This window comes from Gouania willdenowi, chromosome 7 (genome assembly GCF_900634775.1).
Source record: "Gouania willdenowi chromosome 7, fGouWil2.1, whole genome shotgun sequence".
Lineage (NCBI taxonomy): Eukaryota > Metazoa > Chordata > Actinopteri > Blenniiformes > Gobiesocidae > Gouania > Gouania willdenowi.
Window position 1 is genome coordinate 15,242,089 of NC_041050.1, and position 14,874 is coordinate 15,256,962.

General features: G+C 44.8%; 1 protein-coding gene across 1 annotated transcript in view; it reads right to left on the bottom strand.

Moving 5' to 3' along the window:
* Positions 1–5,159: 5,159 nt before the first annotated feature.
* Positions 5,160–14,874, bottom strand: part of LOC114466715 (voltage-dependent calcium channel subunit alpha-2/delta-3-like) — a 177,859-nt gene continuing 168,144 nt past the window's right edge. Inside the window, exons 33-36 of the mRNA XM_028452390.1 lie at positions 14,747–14,861; positions 11,618–11,730; positions 6,739–6,821; positions 5,160–6,656 (exon numbers count right to left, since the gene is read on the bottom strand). Of these exons, the coding sequence (XP_028308191.1) occupies positions 6,564–6,656; positions 6,739–6,821; positions 11,618–11,730; positions 14,747–14,861 (404 nt within the window). The 3' untranslated portion in view covers positions 5,160–6,563. The remainder of the gene's footprint in view (positions 6,657–6,738; positions 6,822–11,617; positions 11,731–14,746; positions 14,862–14,874) is intronic.

Genomic DNA, 14,874 nt, shown 5'->3' on the forward strand with positions numbered 1-14,874 from the left:
GAAAGAGCGAGAGATCTAGGGGCCCCCGGCGACCACCCCACGGCCAAGCAGCCCCCCGAACGCCCCCAAGGTCCCAAGCCGAGAGGCTGCCATTGCCCCCCCCATACACACCCGAAAAGCCCCCAAGGAGCCAAGGACCCAGCGCACCACACCACCGACTCCAACCCCCAACCCCCAGGCCCCCCACCCCCCCACCACCACCCACACCCCCGCGCCCAGCCCCCCGAGGGGAGGGCCCAGAGAGCCCCCCGCCCGAGACCCCAGCGGAGGAGCCAAAGCCCACGCCCAGCAGACGACCAGAGCCACGCCGAACGGGCAGCCGGCGGGCACCCGCCGGTGAGCCCAGAGCCAGCAGGGACCCGACCCCAGGCCAGGAGGACCCGGAATGGATGCAGCACCAGGAGCAGCCCGCCCAGGGCGAACGACCACACCCCAAGCCGCATAAGGCACCAGGGGGCCGCTGGGGGTCCCCCCGCCGGTCCCCAGGCACCCCAACCTAGCCCCCCCGGGTGCCCCAGATGCTGATGCCGCCCGCGCCACGAGCTTCAGTTCTTTAAAGCCAGGGCCCCCTCCAGAGGCCAAGCCAGACCGCCCCGCCGGGATGTGGCCCCCTAATCTGGCCCCGACACCCTGCCTCACGGGGGATTTCCCAAGCAGGGGCCGCACCAGAAGGCATGCAAGGGCGCGGCACGCGCCACCCGCCCCAGAAGACCCCCGCCAGGACCGGCCCGGCCAGCCTGTCAAGCACCCCGGGCCCCAGGAGCAACCCCAGGGACCAGGACCCCCCAAGGGCAAGCCCCCGGGCCAAGCCCCCCGGGACGCGCCCCCCACCCCAGCCCAGGTCCCGGCCACAGCCCAGCAGGACCGCACAGCCCCAGACGGCACAAGGCCAGCAGCCCAGGGCCCGCCGCCCCCCGCCGGCCCGCGAGCAACCGGCGACCCCCACCGCGGGGACGGAGGCACCCCAACGGCACACATCCAGCGCGGGACAGCAGCCCCCAGCCAAAGATGCCCCGGACCCACCCACCAGTCCGCAGATGGCAGGACATACCCACCAGGCGGCCGAAAGCAACCTCAACCACCGGAACAGCTAACGCCGCCCCCCCAGTAAACAGCATCATCCTGAGGCGCCAAACAACCCCGCCCCAACCCCGGTGAGGACACCAGCACCCCCCCAGCACACCCCCCCCCCAAACCGGCGAGGCAGGCCGCCCCGGGCCCGCACACCGCGGGGCCCGCCCCCAAGGCCACCAGGAGACAAAGCAAGCACCAAGCCACACCCAAGGGGGAGAGGCACCCCCGCGCCCCACCCGGCCGACACAGCCCGGAAAGACCCCGCAAGGAGAGACCCCGGCAAAGCCCCCCCGAGACCCACCGCCACGCCCGACCGCACCATCTTGATGTACTTTTACTCTATGCAGTGGCCCAGCCACCAACAGAGGGGCCAGGCCCCCACCGGAGAGGCCCATATATGTGTACCAACCCACCACCCTGTTATGGTGCCTTTCCATTCCCCAATGGAGAGGCACTTCCCGATCCCCTGTGTGAATGTGTGTGTTTGGTGAATGTATGGGGTGTAATTAAAAGAAGGGGGATGGAGGGGAGCGGTGCTCCCCCTCCAGCCTCTGTGGATTTATGTGTATGTGGTGTAATAGGCCGGAGGGTGTAAATGATGATACACCCTCCGGGGGGTGGCATGTTGAGATGCGATTAAAATTGGAGGGATTAGTAGGGCAAATCCATCCCAAATCTATTAACTCGAGGTCTGAAAATACCATGCCTTGGTCGTCTTTCCTCTCCCCTGCCCAGTCTCCTCACAAATATCACTGCTGTCATTACTTCGCAAAAAGCTTTGACAGTTACCACTTGGTTGTGGGCCGTGCTAAATTTATATGGGAAAACAGAGACAGCAATGAAGTCCAAGTTTGATGAATTGCAATTCCTCCCCTCCATTAATTTATTTGCTTGTCCTCCCCCCATTTTTTTGCTCCCCTTGTGAGCTCCACCTACTATACATATTCATTAGGGGGAAACACACTAAATCGATTGAGGGTGCATTGTGACGTGCAGCAGCCGTGCACTCCTGATTCCATAGGGTTTGTATGGCATATTAGCGCGTGGAGTGATGTTTGCACACGTTTTAATACCCCTAAACCTTTGGTGAATCTGTCCCGTTCACACAGGCCTAAACGAAGCAGACTTTCCCGACAAACAAATCGTAGAGAAGTTAAAACACGTGATTTATCAGTGTAAATGCACCCATGCTCCATTTTGCCTCTGTACTCCAATTTATTCTTATTTTTTCTTCCTCATTTCCCATTCCCTCAATCCTTTCTCATGCTTCCTAGCTATACATTCTGTTAAGATGGGCTACATTCTAAAAACAGCCTGGATGCATTTGAGTGGCAGGCACAAGAAGGGGGGCTTGTGGTTTCGGTTTAGCCACTTCCTGTTTAAGCGAGCCAATATGTTTGCCCCTCCAGGCCATTGCTCAGTTTGCCATGTGTACGCAAATGACGCTTTTGCAGCCTCGAGTGGTTGACAGAGCTCAGATTGCAACTACAAGGACTCCCCTGCAAATGCTAAATCCTTCACAAATTTAAAATGCAAAGTAAAGGCTGATTTGCATGGATTTAATCGATTACTTTATATTTTATTGTGAAAATTAGCTAAATTCTGAATATACAACTAACTATTTAGTTGTACTCTACACGCAGAGTCCTAATTTCATTCACATGGGATAAGGTTTTTACCTCTGCCATAACAGAAACACACAATACCCGCACGCACACACACTATATTAGTACAGCTGGCTGTCACGCCTCTAGCCCTTTACATTGGAAGGTTTTTCTTCCTGTCAAGGCAAGGGGTAGGGGACTAATTTGGTATATGAGAGTGCATATGGGTGTGTGTGTATGTGTGGGTGTGCACATGTGTTTGTGTCAAAAGCATACTTTTTCAGCTGGCATCCCCCAACCTTGGCAGCAATGCATCTCCTGGCACTCACAGGAACAAATTTGTCTTTGGGGTTTTCGTTTAGTCTTTCCTCTCGTGTGTGTGTGTGTGTGTGTGTGTGCGTGAGGTATGAGAGAGGTCTGGTCATTATCACTGCCGCATCCAGCGAACCCAGGTCCAGAGCAGCACGGAAAGGGGAAAAGAGTGCGGAACCATGGAAAAGAGCTAAAGCTTTTAATATCTGTGAAACTACATTTACCTCATTCATGTGAAATATTGTTGATCACAGAGAAAACAGTTTGTAAAAGATCATTTCTGTTTCTACCATTGTTTCTAGCCATATAAACACCAAATACTTTCACACAGTGTGCAGGTCTGAGATGCGGCTCGTCGCCCCATGGAATGTTGACAGAGTTGTGTGTGTGTTTTCCCAGCTTGTCTCAGCCTTGCCGTGTTGTGGTCAGGCGCCTGTGTGTGGTCCTGCTGCGGTTCAGCGTCTCCGAATCAGTTCCATTTAAACATATCTGTGGCCTATAAAGCAAGCCACCAATAGCATCCCCTCCATCGGAGGTAACACCAAACGCTTTGCCCACTGCTTGACTGCCTGACCTTCTGAATAAGTTGTATTTGTTCTATGTGTTAATGCAAGCTCCAGACTATAGCTATACCTCATTGTTTAAAAATAAGAATATTCTACTTCTTGGAATTCAGGCATCTGTCTTTCACAAGAAAAAAAAAAATCATGCAGTTAAGATTATGGCTAACAAACAGCCAGAGGAGTGCGAGTGCTGAAGGATAGGCGTGTTTTGAACTGCAAGGCCCCTTCAGGGCATTGTGTCCATGTGATCAGTGATTGTTGTGTTCAAGACTGCAACACATTGGTTCACTGAAAATGAATGCAGATGCCTTTTAAGAAAATAACCTCATTGATGTTTCTCTCACTTGTGCCTCTAGTGTAGTCCATTTGATGAACAGAGGATCTAAGCTTTAATTGTCATGAGGTCAACATTTAAAGACACTAGATTGTCAAGGTAATTTGACCTTATCGGCATCCTTTTAAGCATTCTTCTCTATGAAAGGTTTTTTTCCTTGACATTTAGCAAGTTTCAGCGCTATGTCTGCGTGAGAGATTGTAACAGAAGTGTCAAAGTGCAATTGTAAGCATTTTAGGGTTAGAATGGGTGACACATCCTGAGGCAAAACAGTTTACAGAGAACGGAGATGAGCATTTATCACTCACAGGAAAGAGGAAGGTGGTAAAGAGCTGCCATTGTGGCATCAAGCCTGAAAGAAGTCTGCTTTGCCAGTCAGCCCTTTGTACTCATCTGAGATGCACTTTTAACTCATCTGGCAAACAGGAAGGAATCATGGAACGAATTGGATGCCTGTTGATCGGAAACAGCTCCAGTCCCATTATGTAGTGATAAATGTCCCACAAGCCAGTCAGAGAGTATTTGGGCCATTGACAGTGGAAGAGAACTGGGAATGATTAAAGTCATAATGTTTAGCTCAGGGGACAAGATCCGTAAAATGCTAAGAACATTATTGACCACTGGGACATTTTGAATTCTTGTTGTGGCGGTTATTATTATTATGCAGAACAGACTGGTTGAGAGGGATGGAGACAAAGTCTGTTTACCACAAGAACACGGACATGCAGACCACAGCAGAGCTTCTCCCAGCTGGGAATGACAGTCCCTTAAAATTCAAACTTAAACAATAATGTAAATTACACATTTGTGGAACTACATGTGCAATACCACTTGCCATATAAATCTTTATTCTGCATGTAAGAGCACATATGCAAACATTCTAAAGAATTTTTGTGTGCATTCCTAAACAAATACAGATGCATGTTGTGGTTGGTCTTCAATTCCACTGTCATGGATTTTATTGTCTCCCTGTGGGGGGGGATAAGCCTCTGGGGCAGATGTGCGCTTGAACAGCAGAGAAGGGAAACACCAGATGCACACTAACACACTCTTGCTTCTAAGCTCATGTGGAGGCCAGAAGGCTGTCAAACATTAGCCCACTACAAACCACTGAGAAGGGAGAGTGTAATAATCAGTCAATTCCGCCAACAGCAACAGTACAATATGTAGGGTCGAGAAGTAAAGTTTAAATTGGGTCCATTGTCTTCTTCAAGGCCTTAGAACTTAACCAAAAACATGAATTTCAAGAATTGTCTTAAGTTCAAACATTTTATTTCAAAAGTACACAAACAGGACCAATTATTGTTCAATAAGGCAAAGCTCAAATATGAACAACCACTCACATGAGAAGACTTTAAATCTCATAGTCACAGTTTATGGGTATCACTTGCAAAAACAATAAAATGGTTTCCATCTTACACATAGTATTTATTTTTTTAAATCAATATGAAAAAAATAACATTTGGATATTCTCTACAAGCCACGCCACATATTGTCATCTTTTGAAAAATAATTATTAAATAAGAGGGGCTTAGGGGAAAGTGTCTGCTTTAATGCCCATTTAAAAGCTCAGTTAAAAACCAAAGCCATAATCGGCTTTCTCAAACTGGTAACCGTGTCTGTGTCCAGAACCCTTCCCAAGGTGCAATAGCTGCGATATAGACAAACGTGGTGGTAAAAGTCTTTTGCGCTTGCTTTAAATTGCTTGTCTTGCATTAGAGAGTTTCACAGGTTTTAGTTCATCAGGCAAAGACATAAAACAACAGTTTTGAATAGCACCACCACAACTCCAACTCAACCATGATCAACCTAAGCTGATGATTAAGTTGCTCCACATCCAACTATTTTGATCACCTAGCAAAACAAAAAGAAAAAAAAACTTGACTTATAAGAACAAAACAAGGTTGAAATCATTTATGTAGTATTTTGAAGCAAAAAAAAAAGAAGAAAAAACAGTCTCCTTGCCAACAGGCCCTCGAGCAATGTGAACCCCATGGTTTGCTAGTCACGCTAAAAGCTAAATGTCAGTTGCTGCTAAGACCTCCAGCTCTTGTTGTAAAGGTTACATTCCTAGTTTGTACCTTTGCCTTCACCAAGTTTGCATCTACTATTTCTCAGATCATTGTATTCCCCCTAAGCCCACCAAACATGGACTGTGGTCATGCTTAGCTCTTTAGTTTTCCAATGCAATTTCTATTGACGATCCCAGCTGGCATGTGAATAATACTGTCTCACAAAATCACACTGCTCTTCAGCACACATTGACAATATCTAAACAAGCCAAATCTGAAGTCTTCATGGATTCCATGTCACACAGTGGGAAACCTAATACTTATTGAATTTAACAAAACTTGCAGTTTGAGGAGGGCCTCAATGGGCTATTTGTGCATGTTTGGTCACCTACGTGTCTTGCGTTATAAATACTGATGTTTTTCAAATAGTTTGTGCTATGCTGCGTGATATTTCTAAAGCACCTTATATATTTAGCAGCTGTATTATGTATTCATCATTATTTGTTGTGCTGGTGGTACCACTGGGCTAAGATTTATGTAGGTAGTGAGTTGAAATTGGGCAGAAGTGATTTTCTTTTTCTGTGGCATCACTGTGTTAGCCTTGCATGCCGAGCCTAACCAATCCAAAGTAAAGTTCTACATGGAGAGGTGGGACAGCTTCTGGTCACCTATGTAACAGTGCCACAAGTAGGCAGAGCAGTGTTGGGACGATAGATGGGGTGAGGCCCGTGGCTCCTCCACACTCCATGGAGTTCTCCTGGAGAGAGAATGAGACACAATGAGATATATGACAAAAATCTTGAAATCTTTTGTGGTGTGTTTGTGTGTAGTACAAATACCTCAGCATGAAAAGGATGGCAACTGTCTGGGCGCCTCCTGTCTTTTTGTATCTTCAGTCTCTCACACTTGAGGGATTCATTATGTGCAACTGAAGTTAAGGAAATATCGTTTTCAGGCTCGTGACAGCAGTTGACTACAGGGTTGGGTCAATTATATAGTAACTGGCTATCAGTAACTGATAACTAATTACAATTATGGTGTAATTATAATTGTAATCGTAATCTAAAAAATCTGTTGCAGTCGTAATTGCAATTAAATTGTAATTTAGTTTAGATAATTCAATTTGTAATTGTAATTGCCATGACAATTCTATAAATATTGTCAACTAGAATTTAACGCAAAACTGGGAAACTATGTTACAGTTCTATTTTATAATATTTTGTGAGATGTCTCACTATGGGATACACACTCCCTGTAGCCCTCAGAAGCACTTTTCTCAATCTGCCAAGCCCTGATTGGCTGGAAAGAACTTTCCATCCGCCCGGGGACACTCCCACTTTCTATAAGATGGAGGGCGGATGTACAGTTCCTCATTTAAACACTTCTCTCTCTCATGCACATCTCGCATTTTTATCAGCTAAACTGTCCACAGGCGGATTCCTTCGGGTTTTCCAGTCGCTGGGCGCTGGAAAGTATAAACGCATTGCGTGGACCACAACAGGTCGAGAAGCAACCAGCGCTTACCTTGCTCTGCTTGGTAAGTGCTGCTCCTTCACAGGTTAGTGAAATTCAGAGACCCAGCTCCGGCTGTCGGCGCTCCTTCAGCATTGTCACTTCGGGCACGTTGGTCTTCGAGCGGCTCTCTCACTCACGGTGTCTTTTAGCCACTCCAAGCTCTGCACCGACAGTTCCAAAGCTCCCAGACTTCACCACTTGACGCCTCCAGGCCCGTGTGTGCTGTCCTTCACTGAAAACCTCGAGCCTCAGCTCCAGCTGACTGCTCTATCTGACGTTGCCGCTCAGGCGTGCGCGTTGACCTACAGCGGCCTCTAACTCCGGTACGACCCCAATGACAGCCTCGCTGCTAGCTCTGTGCCATAAGGCCAGAGCTCACGGACCCCAGCACATCTGCTGCCATCCCAGATCACGGCTCTCAACTGGCCCTTCACCATCGTGTAAGGCCCGGTTCCAGCTCCGTACCATGGTACCCAAGCTCCCAAAATCCAGTGACCTAGTTGCCGTTCAAAAAGTCAACGCTGTCCCCGACATCTTGGATCTCTGATGCACGTTGTCCTGCATCCCTGCTAGCACCTGCGTTAGCCGCCACGTGGTAGCATAAAAGTTAATCCACCTGCTTTTCCTGCCTGCGTCAAGCGGCGATGGTAACCGAGGCTCCTCTCACCGAGGAGATGGGATGCACTACAGCCTCTGCCGTAGGCCGGCACGTCTGATGTCCAATTAGGCCCCCCTTATTCCTCCTCAAGACACTTCTGCCGCAGCGAACGAAGAGGACAAGGCACTTATGGACTCTGCTGCTGCCCATGAACCCATGTGGGGCTGCCAGTGGCCTGCCACATTTGTTGCCTCTCCAGAGAAGGTTTTCACACCTTCTTCCTCTCTCCCACGCTTGGAGTCTGTGGAGCTGTGCAGGCGCGTGTGACGCAGCTAGATGTTCTTTGTTCACCATCTCCACTTGTTACGCTTTCACACAAGCATCCATGTGCTCCTGAGGATCCATCCTCCCCACCACTGAGGCACGGTCCTCGAACGGTCGGGAGAGGATATGTTTCAAGGGAAGTTCGGCTCACGCCCCCCTTTTCATGCACAAGCACGCATCCACCCACATGTTCAAATAAAGATAATGTGTACATTGCTCAAGCACCCCGGCCAAAAGCCAGGGGCACAGCATGTGAAAGCAAATACCTCTAACTATAAGCAGCGTGGTGAGGTGCCTGCAGTATCCACTCGGGCGGGAGCATCAGCCTTCTCCGGGTTGGATACTGCGGTGCTCCAGTTACCACGCTGTCCCCGGAAACGAGCGATACTGCACGCTCGTTCCTGGGGGTATGGCTCTGCTGTTGGGCAGGCTGCCGCAGACAGAGGGCTCCAGCGCCTTCCTGTTGGGAAGATCCATGTTGTGTGCAATCCATCGCCTCAAGAGGGCCGCCGTTACGCCACAAATGGTTTCTCCAGCCACTGGCAGCCTGCCTCCGGGAGAGGGCCCCACCGTACCATGGCCAGAGGTCTCACCAGACAACCCTTCTTGCTCGAACGAGTGAGAGGAGGCGCTTATTTTGAATGAGGAACTGTACATCCGCCCTCCTTCTTATAGAGGGTGGGAGTGTCCCCGGCGGATGGAAATTTCTTTCCAGCCAATCAGGGCTTGGCGGATTGAGAAAAGTACTTCTGAGGGCTACAGGGAGTGTGTATCCCATAGTGAGACATCTCACTCATATTACTCATAGAACCGGGGTTATATACATATGTCATTAACAATTATTAAAACATGTTTCATGTTAAGCTTTCTCACATTTTCCCATTTTAAAACATCTAAATCAAGGGGTATACTGACACAATAAATGCTCAGATACCCACACCAAAATTATATATATATTTTCATTGATTAGGAAACCAAGGAAACCAAGAAATAGATAGATATTTGTTTTTAGTGTATTTTACAGCTGATTTAGGACCCGTCATCATAACAGATGCTAACAGAAAGCTAACAATTTCAGACTCAGTAATTGTGATTAATTGTAATTGAACTTTAGTAATTGAGAATGTAATTGTATTTGACTTTGAGGATAAAAAAAAAAATGTAGTTTATTTGTAATTTGAAAAAATGCAGGTCATTGTAATCGTAATTGAATTGTAATTGAGAATGGGTAATTGAAAATGTAATTGTAACTCGAAAATGTAATTGACCACAACCCTGGTTGATTCAAAAGTGTATTTTTTAGAGGAGAATAGAAATGTTATTTTTATAGCAGAACGATTAAATGCACACAAAATGCTGATTTTTTCTTATAATTATTTTGTTTTTTTAGTTCAGCTTTCGTTCGTAGCAAAGCAACAGAATGGTAGTCATAATGTTATAAAGGAGAACGCTCCACAATAAAATAAACAATGCTGGCGCACATGTATTTACAAACCTTTGCTGCACAAAATTTGAAACAAATGCATATTTTCAGAGAACTGGGCTGGTTTTGTGGTGACAGAGTATAATCATTGAGTCTGAAGGAACTTTAAGCCAGCTGTGTCTGCTGTTAATCAGCATCACTGCATGAGCTTTAGTCCAAACTCACGTCCACTCACACAGCACTCTGAGACGGATGAGACAGGAGATTCTCTGGAGAAAAAAAACTTATTGTTTTCAACCACAACGGGTGGATGGCAAACACATTAAAGACGTTCCACACATTACACTGCTCCATTTCCAAACTAACGCAGGGGTTCTCAACCTGGGGGTTGGGACCCCTTGTGGGGTTGCGAGAAAAACTAAGAATATTTTTAAAGAATTTGAGCCCATTTTCTGCCTATTTTTACCCTTTTTCAGCAACTACACCAAATTTGCCATATTTTAACCCATTTTCATCACTTTTTCTTGCTTATTTTTGATACTTTTAATGCATTTTTGCTACATTACTCTCATTTCTGACACTTCTTAATCAAATGTCCAAGCCTTTTCTGTAAATCTTTTCCACTTTCAAAACATTATCGGCACTTACACCACTTTTCCCACATTTTGTCGCATATGTTAATGTGACTTTTAACCTCTTCTCACCATATTTGTAATACATTTTTGCGACATTAATCCAATTTCTGACATTTCATAATCAAATTTCAAGGCCTTTTCTGCACATTGTTTTTTACTTTCAAAACATTATCGGCACTTCCACCACTTTTCCCACATTTTGTCACATATGTTGACCCATTATTGTCACTTTTGACCTCTTTTCACAATATTTCCTGCTTTTTTTTTCTTTTTACCAATTTAACCATTCACAATTTGTCTGCCCATTATTTGCCAGGTTAAACTAATTGTTCATACTTTTTTCTGCCACTTTAAAGCCAATATTGGCACTTTGAACCCTTTTTACCACTTTTTCTGTCCGTTTTTGGTCACTTTTAACCCATTTTATTGCTGATTAAAATGATCCTTTACATATTTAGGATGACTACATACTATGGCGCAAATAATAATAAGACTTCCTGGATAACAGTGGATATTATTCAGATAAATAAATGCGTAAATGTGGTTATCACAGATTCATAGAACAATTGACCATAATTTTGCTGACTTTATGGATGAGCCCCAAAAAGCTCTGCCCTTTATTCCCCCATATAGATGGCCCTGTCTCCACATGACTGTTCTTCAATGTCCATGTCTGTGTTCAACTACAGTGGGGGTCCCCGGTCTTTGGCACCTTTATTTTGGGGGTCGGGAGCTGAAAAGGTTGAGAATCATTAAACTAAAGGATGCACTGTATACTTTTTCTGACAATTATTGTCATAAAAGATGTAATGGACTGGTGAACAGTCAAAAATCTACGCAGGAAATACAGTAACAGGACCCAAACAGAATGAGCGGTAATAAAATATAGATGGATCAACATTATTAGGAGTAGAAAAACAGCAACTCTATTGAATGTAATGTTGATACTTTTCCACAGGCTAATAAAGGGCTTTTGGAGGAGACAGCAGTACGTTAAAAAGTTTAAAACAATTTATTTCCTAGGATTAAAGGAAACATTTGTACATTTTTAGTTTACATAAAGCTGTCCCTTGAAAAGCAGTTTGTGTTTTTCTACTGTAGTTGTATCACTTATACTAAATATTTTCACTTGCGTTCTCTTTTTAACTAAACCCGCTGCTATTTTCACCCATAAATCATCCCTCCACACTCTACTTTCCAACTCTTTGTCCTGTGCAGGATATACATGATTTCGACTGGGTCCATGGTGATTGGCTCAAACATGCTGCAGTCACATTTGTTGTCCGTAACCACCATGAAGAGATTACTGCTGGGGATCTGCTGAATCACAAAGGATCTGCCAATCAGAGAACAGACACAGAGATGAAAGTATACTAAGGAAGGAAAAGAAAAGAAGAAAGAGATGTTAGGACTAGTCTGTTCTCCAGATGCATCAGTAGGATGTAAATTTCCAATGAGAGTCACTGGATTTGTGTGCGAGGGCTTAAAAGAGATGTACTAAGAGAATCCACTGGATGCAAGTCAAGAAGAGGAAGCATCTGACCATGAACCGTCAAACACAAAGACTCAGACAGAATCACATCATCAAACAAACTTTGCACATAGTTTTTCACTCCGTCTACTCATTCCTCTCAATTTCTCTTCTTCAAGATTTAACTCCTACCGAAGGTGAGAACCGATGAGGTGGTTCAGAAAATAAAAATCTCCAATGAAAGATAAATGGGAACCACATATCTATGCTCATAACTTACTATGGGTGGGTTTTAAGAGCCCATAGGATGTGGCCTTACCTCGGCCGGCAGGTCAATGATTTATGTCCAAGTATAAGCTTAATAAAAACTGGAGGTCGTAAAAATGATCTCTTCTTTCTCCTTTGATCTCTTTCTTTCCCCACTTCCCATTTGTCCAGTATCGGGGTGATGCACTGGATTGACTGTGAAGCTTTTATCTAAGTGAACAAAAATATTGTAGTGTCTGTGAATACACTCAATTTTTGCATGCAAACACTCTCTTACATCTTGTGTGGTACGTGTGTGTGATGGAGATGTAAGGAAATAGCTACAAGACAAAGCCTATATTGACAGGAATAGTCATCTTAATTTATCTAATGCCATGATCAATTTAATCTGACCATAAAACCTCCAATCCAATACATCCCAACCCAACCAATTAAACTCAGGAAATAGACAAGCCAATTGTGATCAGGATCTGTTGAAGTTTAATATTTCGCGCTCACTCCTGCTCGTCCAGCTCTGTCCGCTGATGGAAAGCAGAGCAAGTGTTTCTGGAAGAAAGACTTAAACACATCCTGACAGCACAGCTGTTGGCCTTGAACATACCCACTTGCTGGGAAAGAAAGCACCACCACACTGCACATGATTGCACAAATACACACACGCATGCACGCACGCACACACATGCACACCACTCATTCAAGAATTACACTGTCAAGGAAACCTCAAGCATGATGCTTTCAAAAATGATGGCCAACGTCAGTCTGGACCACACAGATTAAAAAAAGAAAGATATTTATATATAATATATAAAATATATTTGGGAGTCGGAGATGGTGACACACGCACACAGCAGCAAACAATAAGGCTGGTTCAATCCTAGTAGTTTCACTTTAGTTGAGGATATAATTTATATTCTATTACTTCTGTGCAGTAATTTGAGAGAACAAGTGCAAATATTAACTTCTGCATCAACCCATGTTGCACTAATTGAGAATAATCAAATTGCTCATCCAATTCAATAGCTGTATAACCATAACAAAGACTTCCCTTGTAGAAGGAATTCAGAAATATCACAACAGTTTCAAAAACGGTGAGGGGCAAATAAAAAAGATGCTGATAAACATTAAACTTGATGTATAAATGTATCTGATTGAGGAGTTCTCAGAATTCCATCATCCAGCCATGCGTTACCAGTCTTGTCTTTTATAATAACTGTTTTCGATATGTAAGTGCTTTTATCTTGTGAAAACTAATTGTGTCCATTTATAAAATGGATTGCTGAGTCTGCAATAAAGGATGATGACTCGTAGCTAATGAACTGGATTGAAATGAACAAAAGAAAATATATTGTAAGATTTGAAATTGTCTGCAAAGACATGTTTCTTATCTGTCAAAAATCTGAACACTGCACAGATAGAGGAATTTGGATTAATAATGTTAATGTAATTCTTTTTCACAAAACAAATAAAAGAGAGGCAGAGGAAACCCATGCAGGCACACGGAGAACATGCAAACTCAACGAAGAAAACTATCAAATCCTGGACTTTGTTGTTCTGAGGATGAAGAGCTCTTCAAAGGCCTTGCCTGAGGAAAGCTTTCCTTTTATTATTGAGCACGAATCCTCTCATATGGCACTTAATAATGCAGCTGTTGATAGATTCTTGTTCTCTCTCATTAGCACATTTATGGAGTCACAAACTGGTGCATCAGTCAAGGACTTGGCGTGTGTTTCCTTGAGCAAAAAAGCACATACATGTTCAACAGAAACTATGAGAGGCCTCACAGTCAGGCTTTAACGTGAAACAGATGTTTATCATTAATATTCTCAATGACATATAGCAACACTAAAGGCTCAAAGTTGAAATCAAACTGTAAAAAAGATTTTAAATGTGTTTTTTTTTTCCCCTAAATGAGGGTTGGAGCAGCAGAGTAATACTATTGAGAGTGTTTCAGCCTGATCTTCTCTTCCTAACCACAGCAGATGAGACGGTTCTGACGCGTGCTGCTGTCAGCTGTTGAGGTGTGAGTGGATCCAAGTGTCGGCATCCAACGTCCCAAAATCATTATTAATTCCTGGCACCTATACAGCCAGGGTCACTAGAGTGCTGACCTTGGGAATCTGTGCTCGTGAATGCTTGTGTGCACATGCACGCACACCTTGGAGCTGCCTGGCAGTTTCCACAGCTGGGATCAATAAAGAGCCGATTGCAGGGATTCAGAGAACACCCCACAATTGCCTGACAGAAAAGCCCAAATTGTAAATGGGGACCACACTCATTTTCCCATTTTTTAAAGGAAGCCTTTTTTTCCACCTCTCTCTCTCATCTTTAAATGCCTTCTACTTCAAATAGCCACAGGGAAGAGGAGGGTAAGTGTCTGTGTGTGTCTCCATGTGTGCCCCATGATGGCTTGCCTGGATCAAAGTGCAATCAGCACACAAAAAAAAAAAAGGAAAAAGAAAGTGCTTCTAATTGATCAGGAATGATAGATAATGCATCTTAATCTAACAAATATATAACCTTAGGTAACTAATTATGATCAGCAGCTGTTTATGTTAAAAACAGTAACAGGCACAAGTCATATTTTACAAGAGAGAAAAACTTGTGTCTCTCTTACTTGAAGCAGCCGTCACAGTCGATACTCCCCATGTTCTCCTTGATGGTTCTCTCAGACACAAACGCTGGGTACTCAGTGTCACATGGTACCTGGGTGTTTCGGCCGACCCTCTGAGCTGAAAGAAGAAA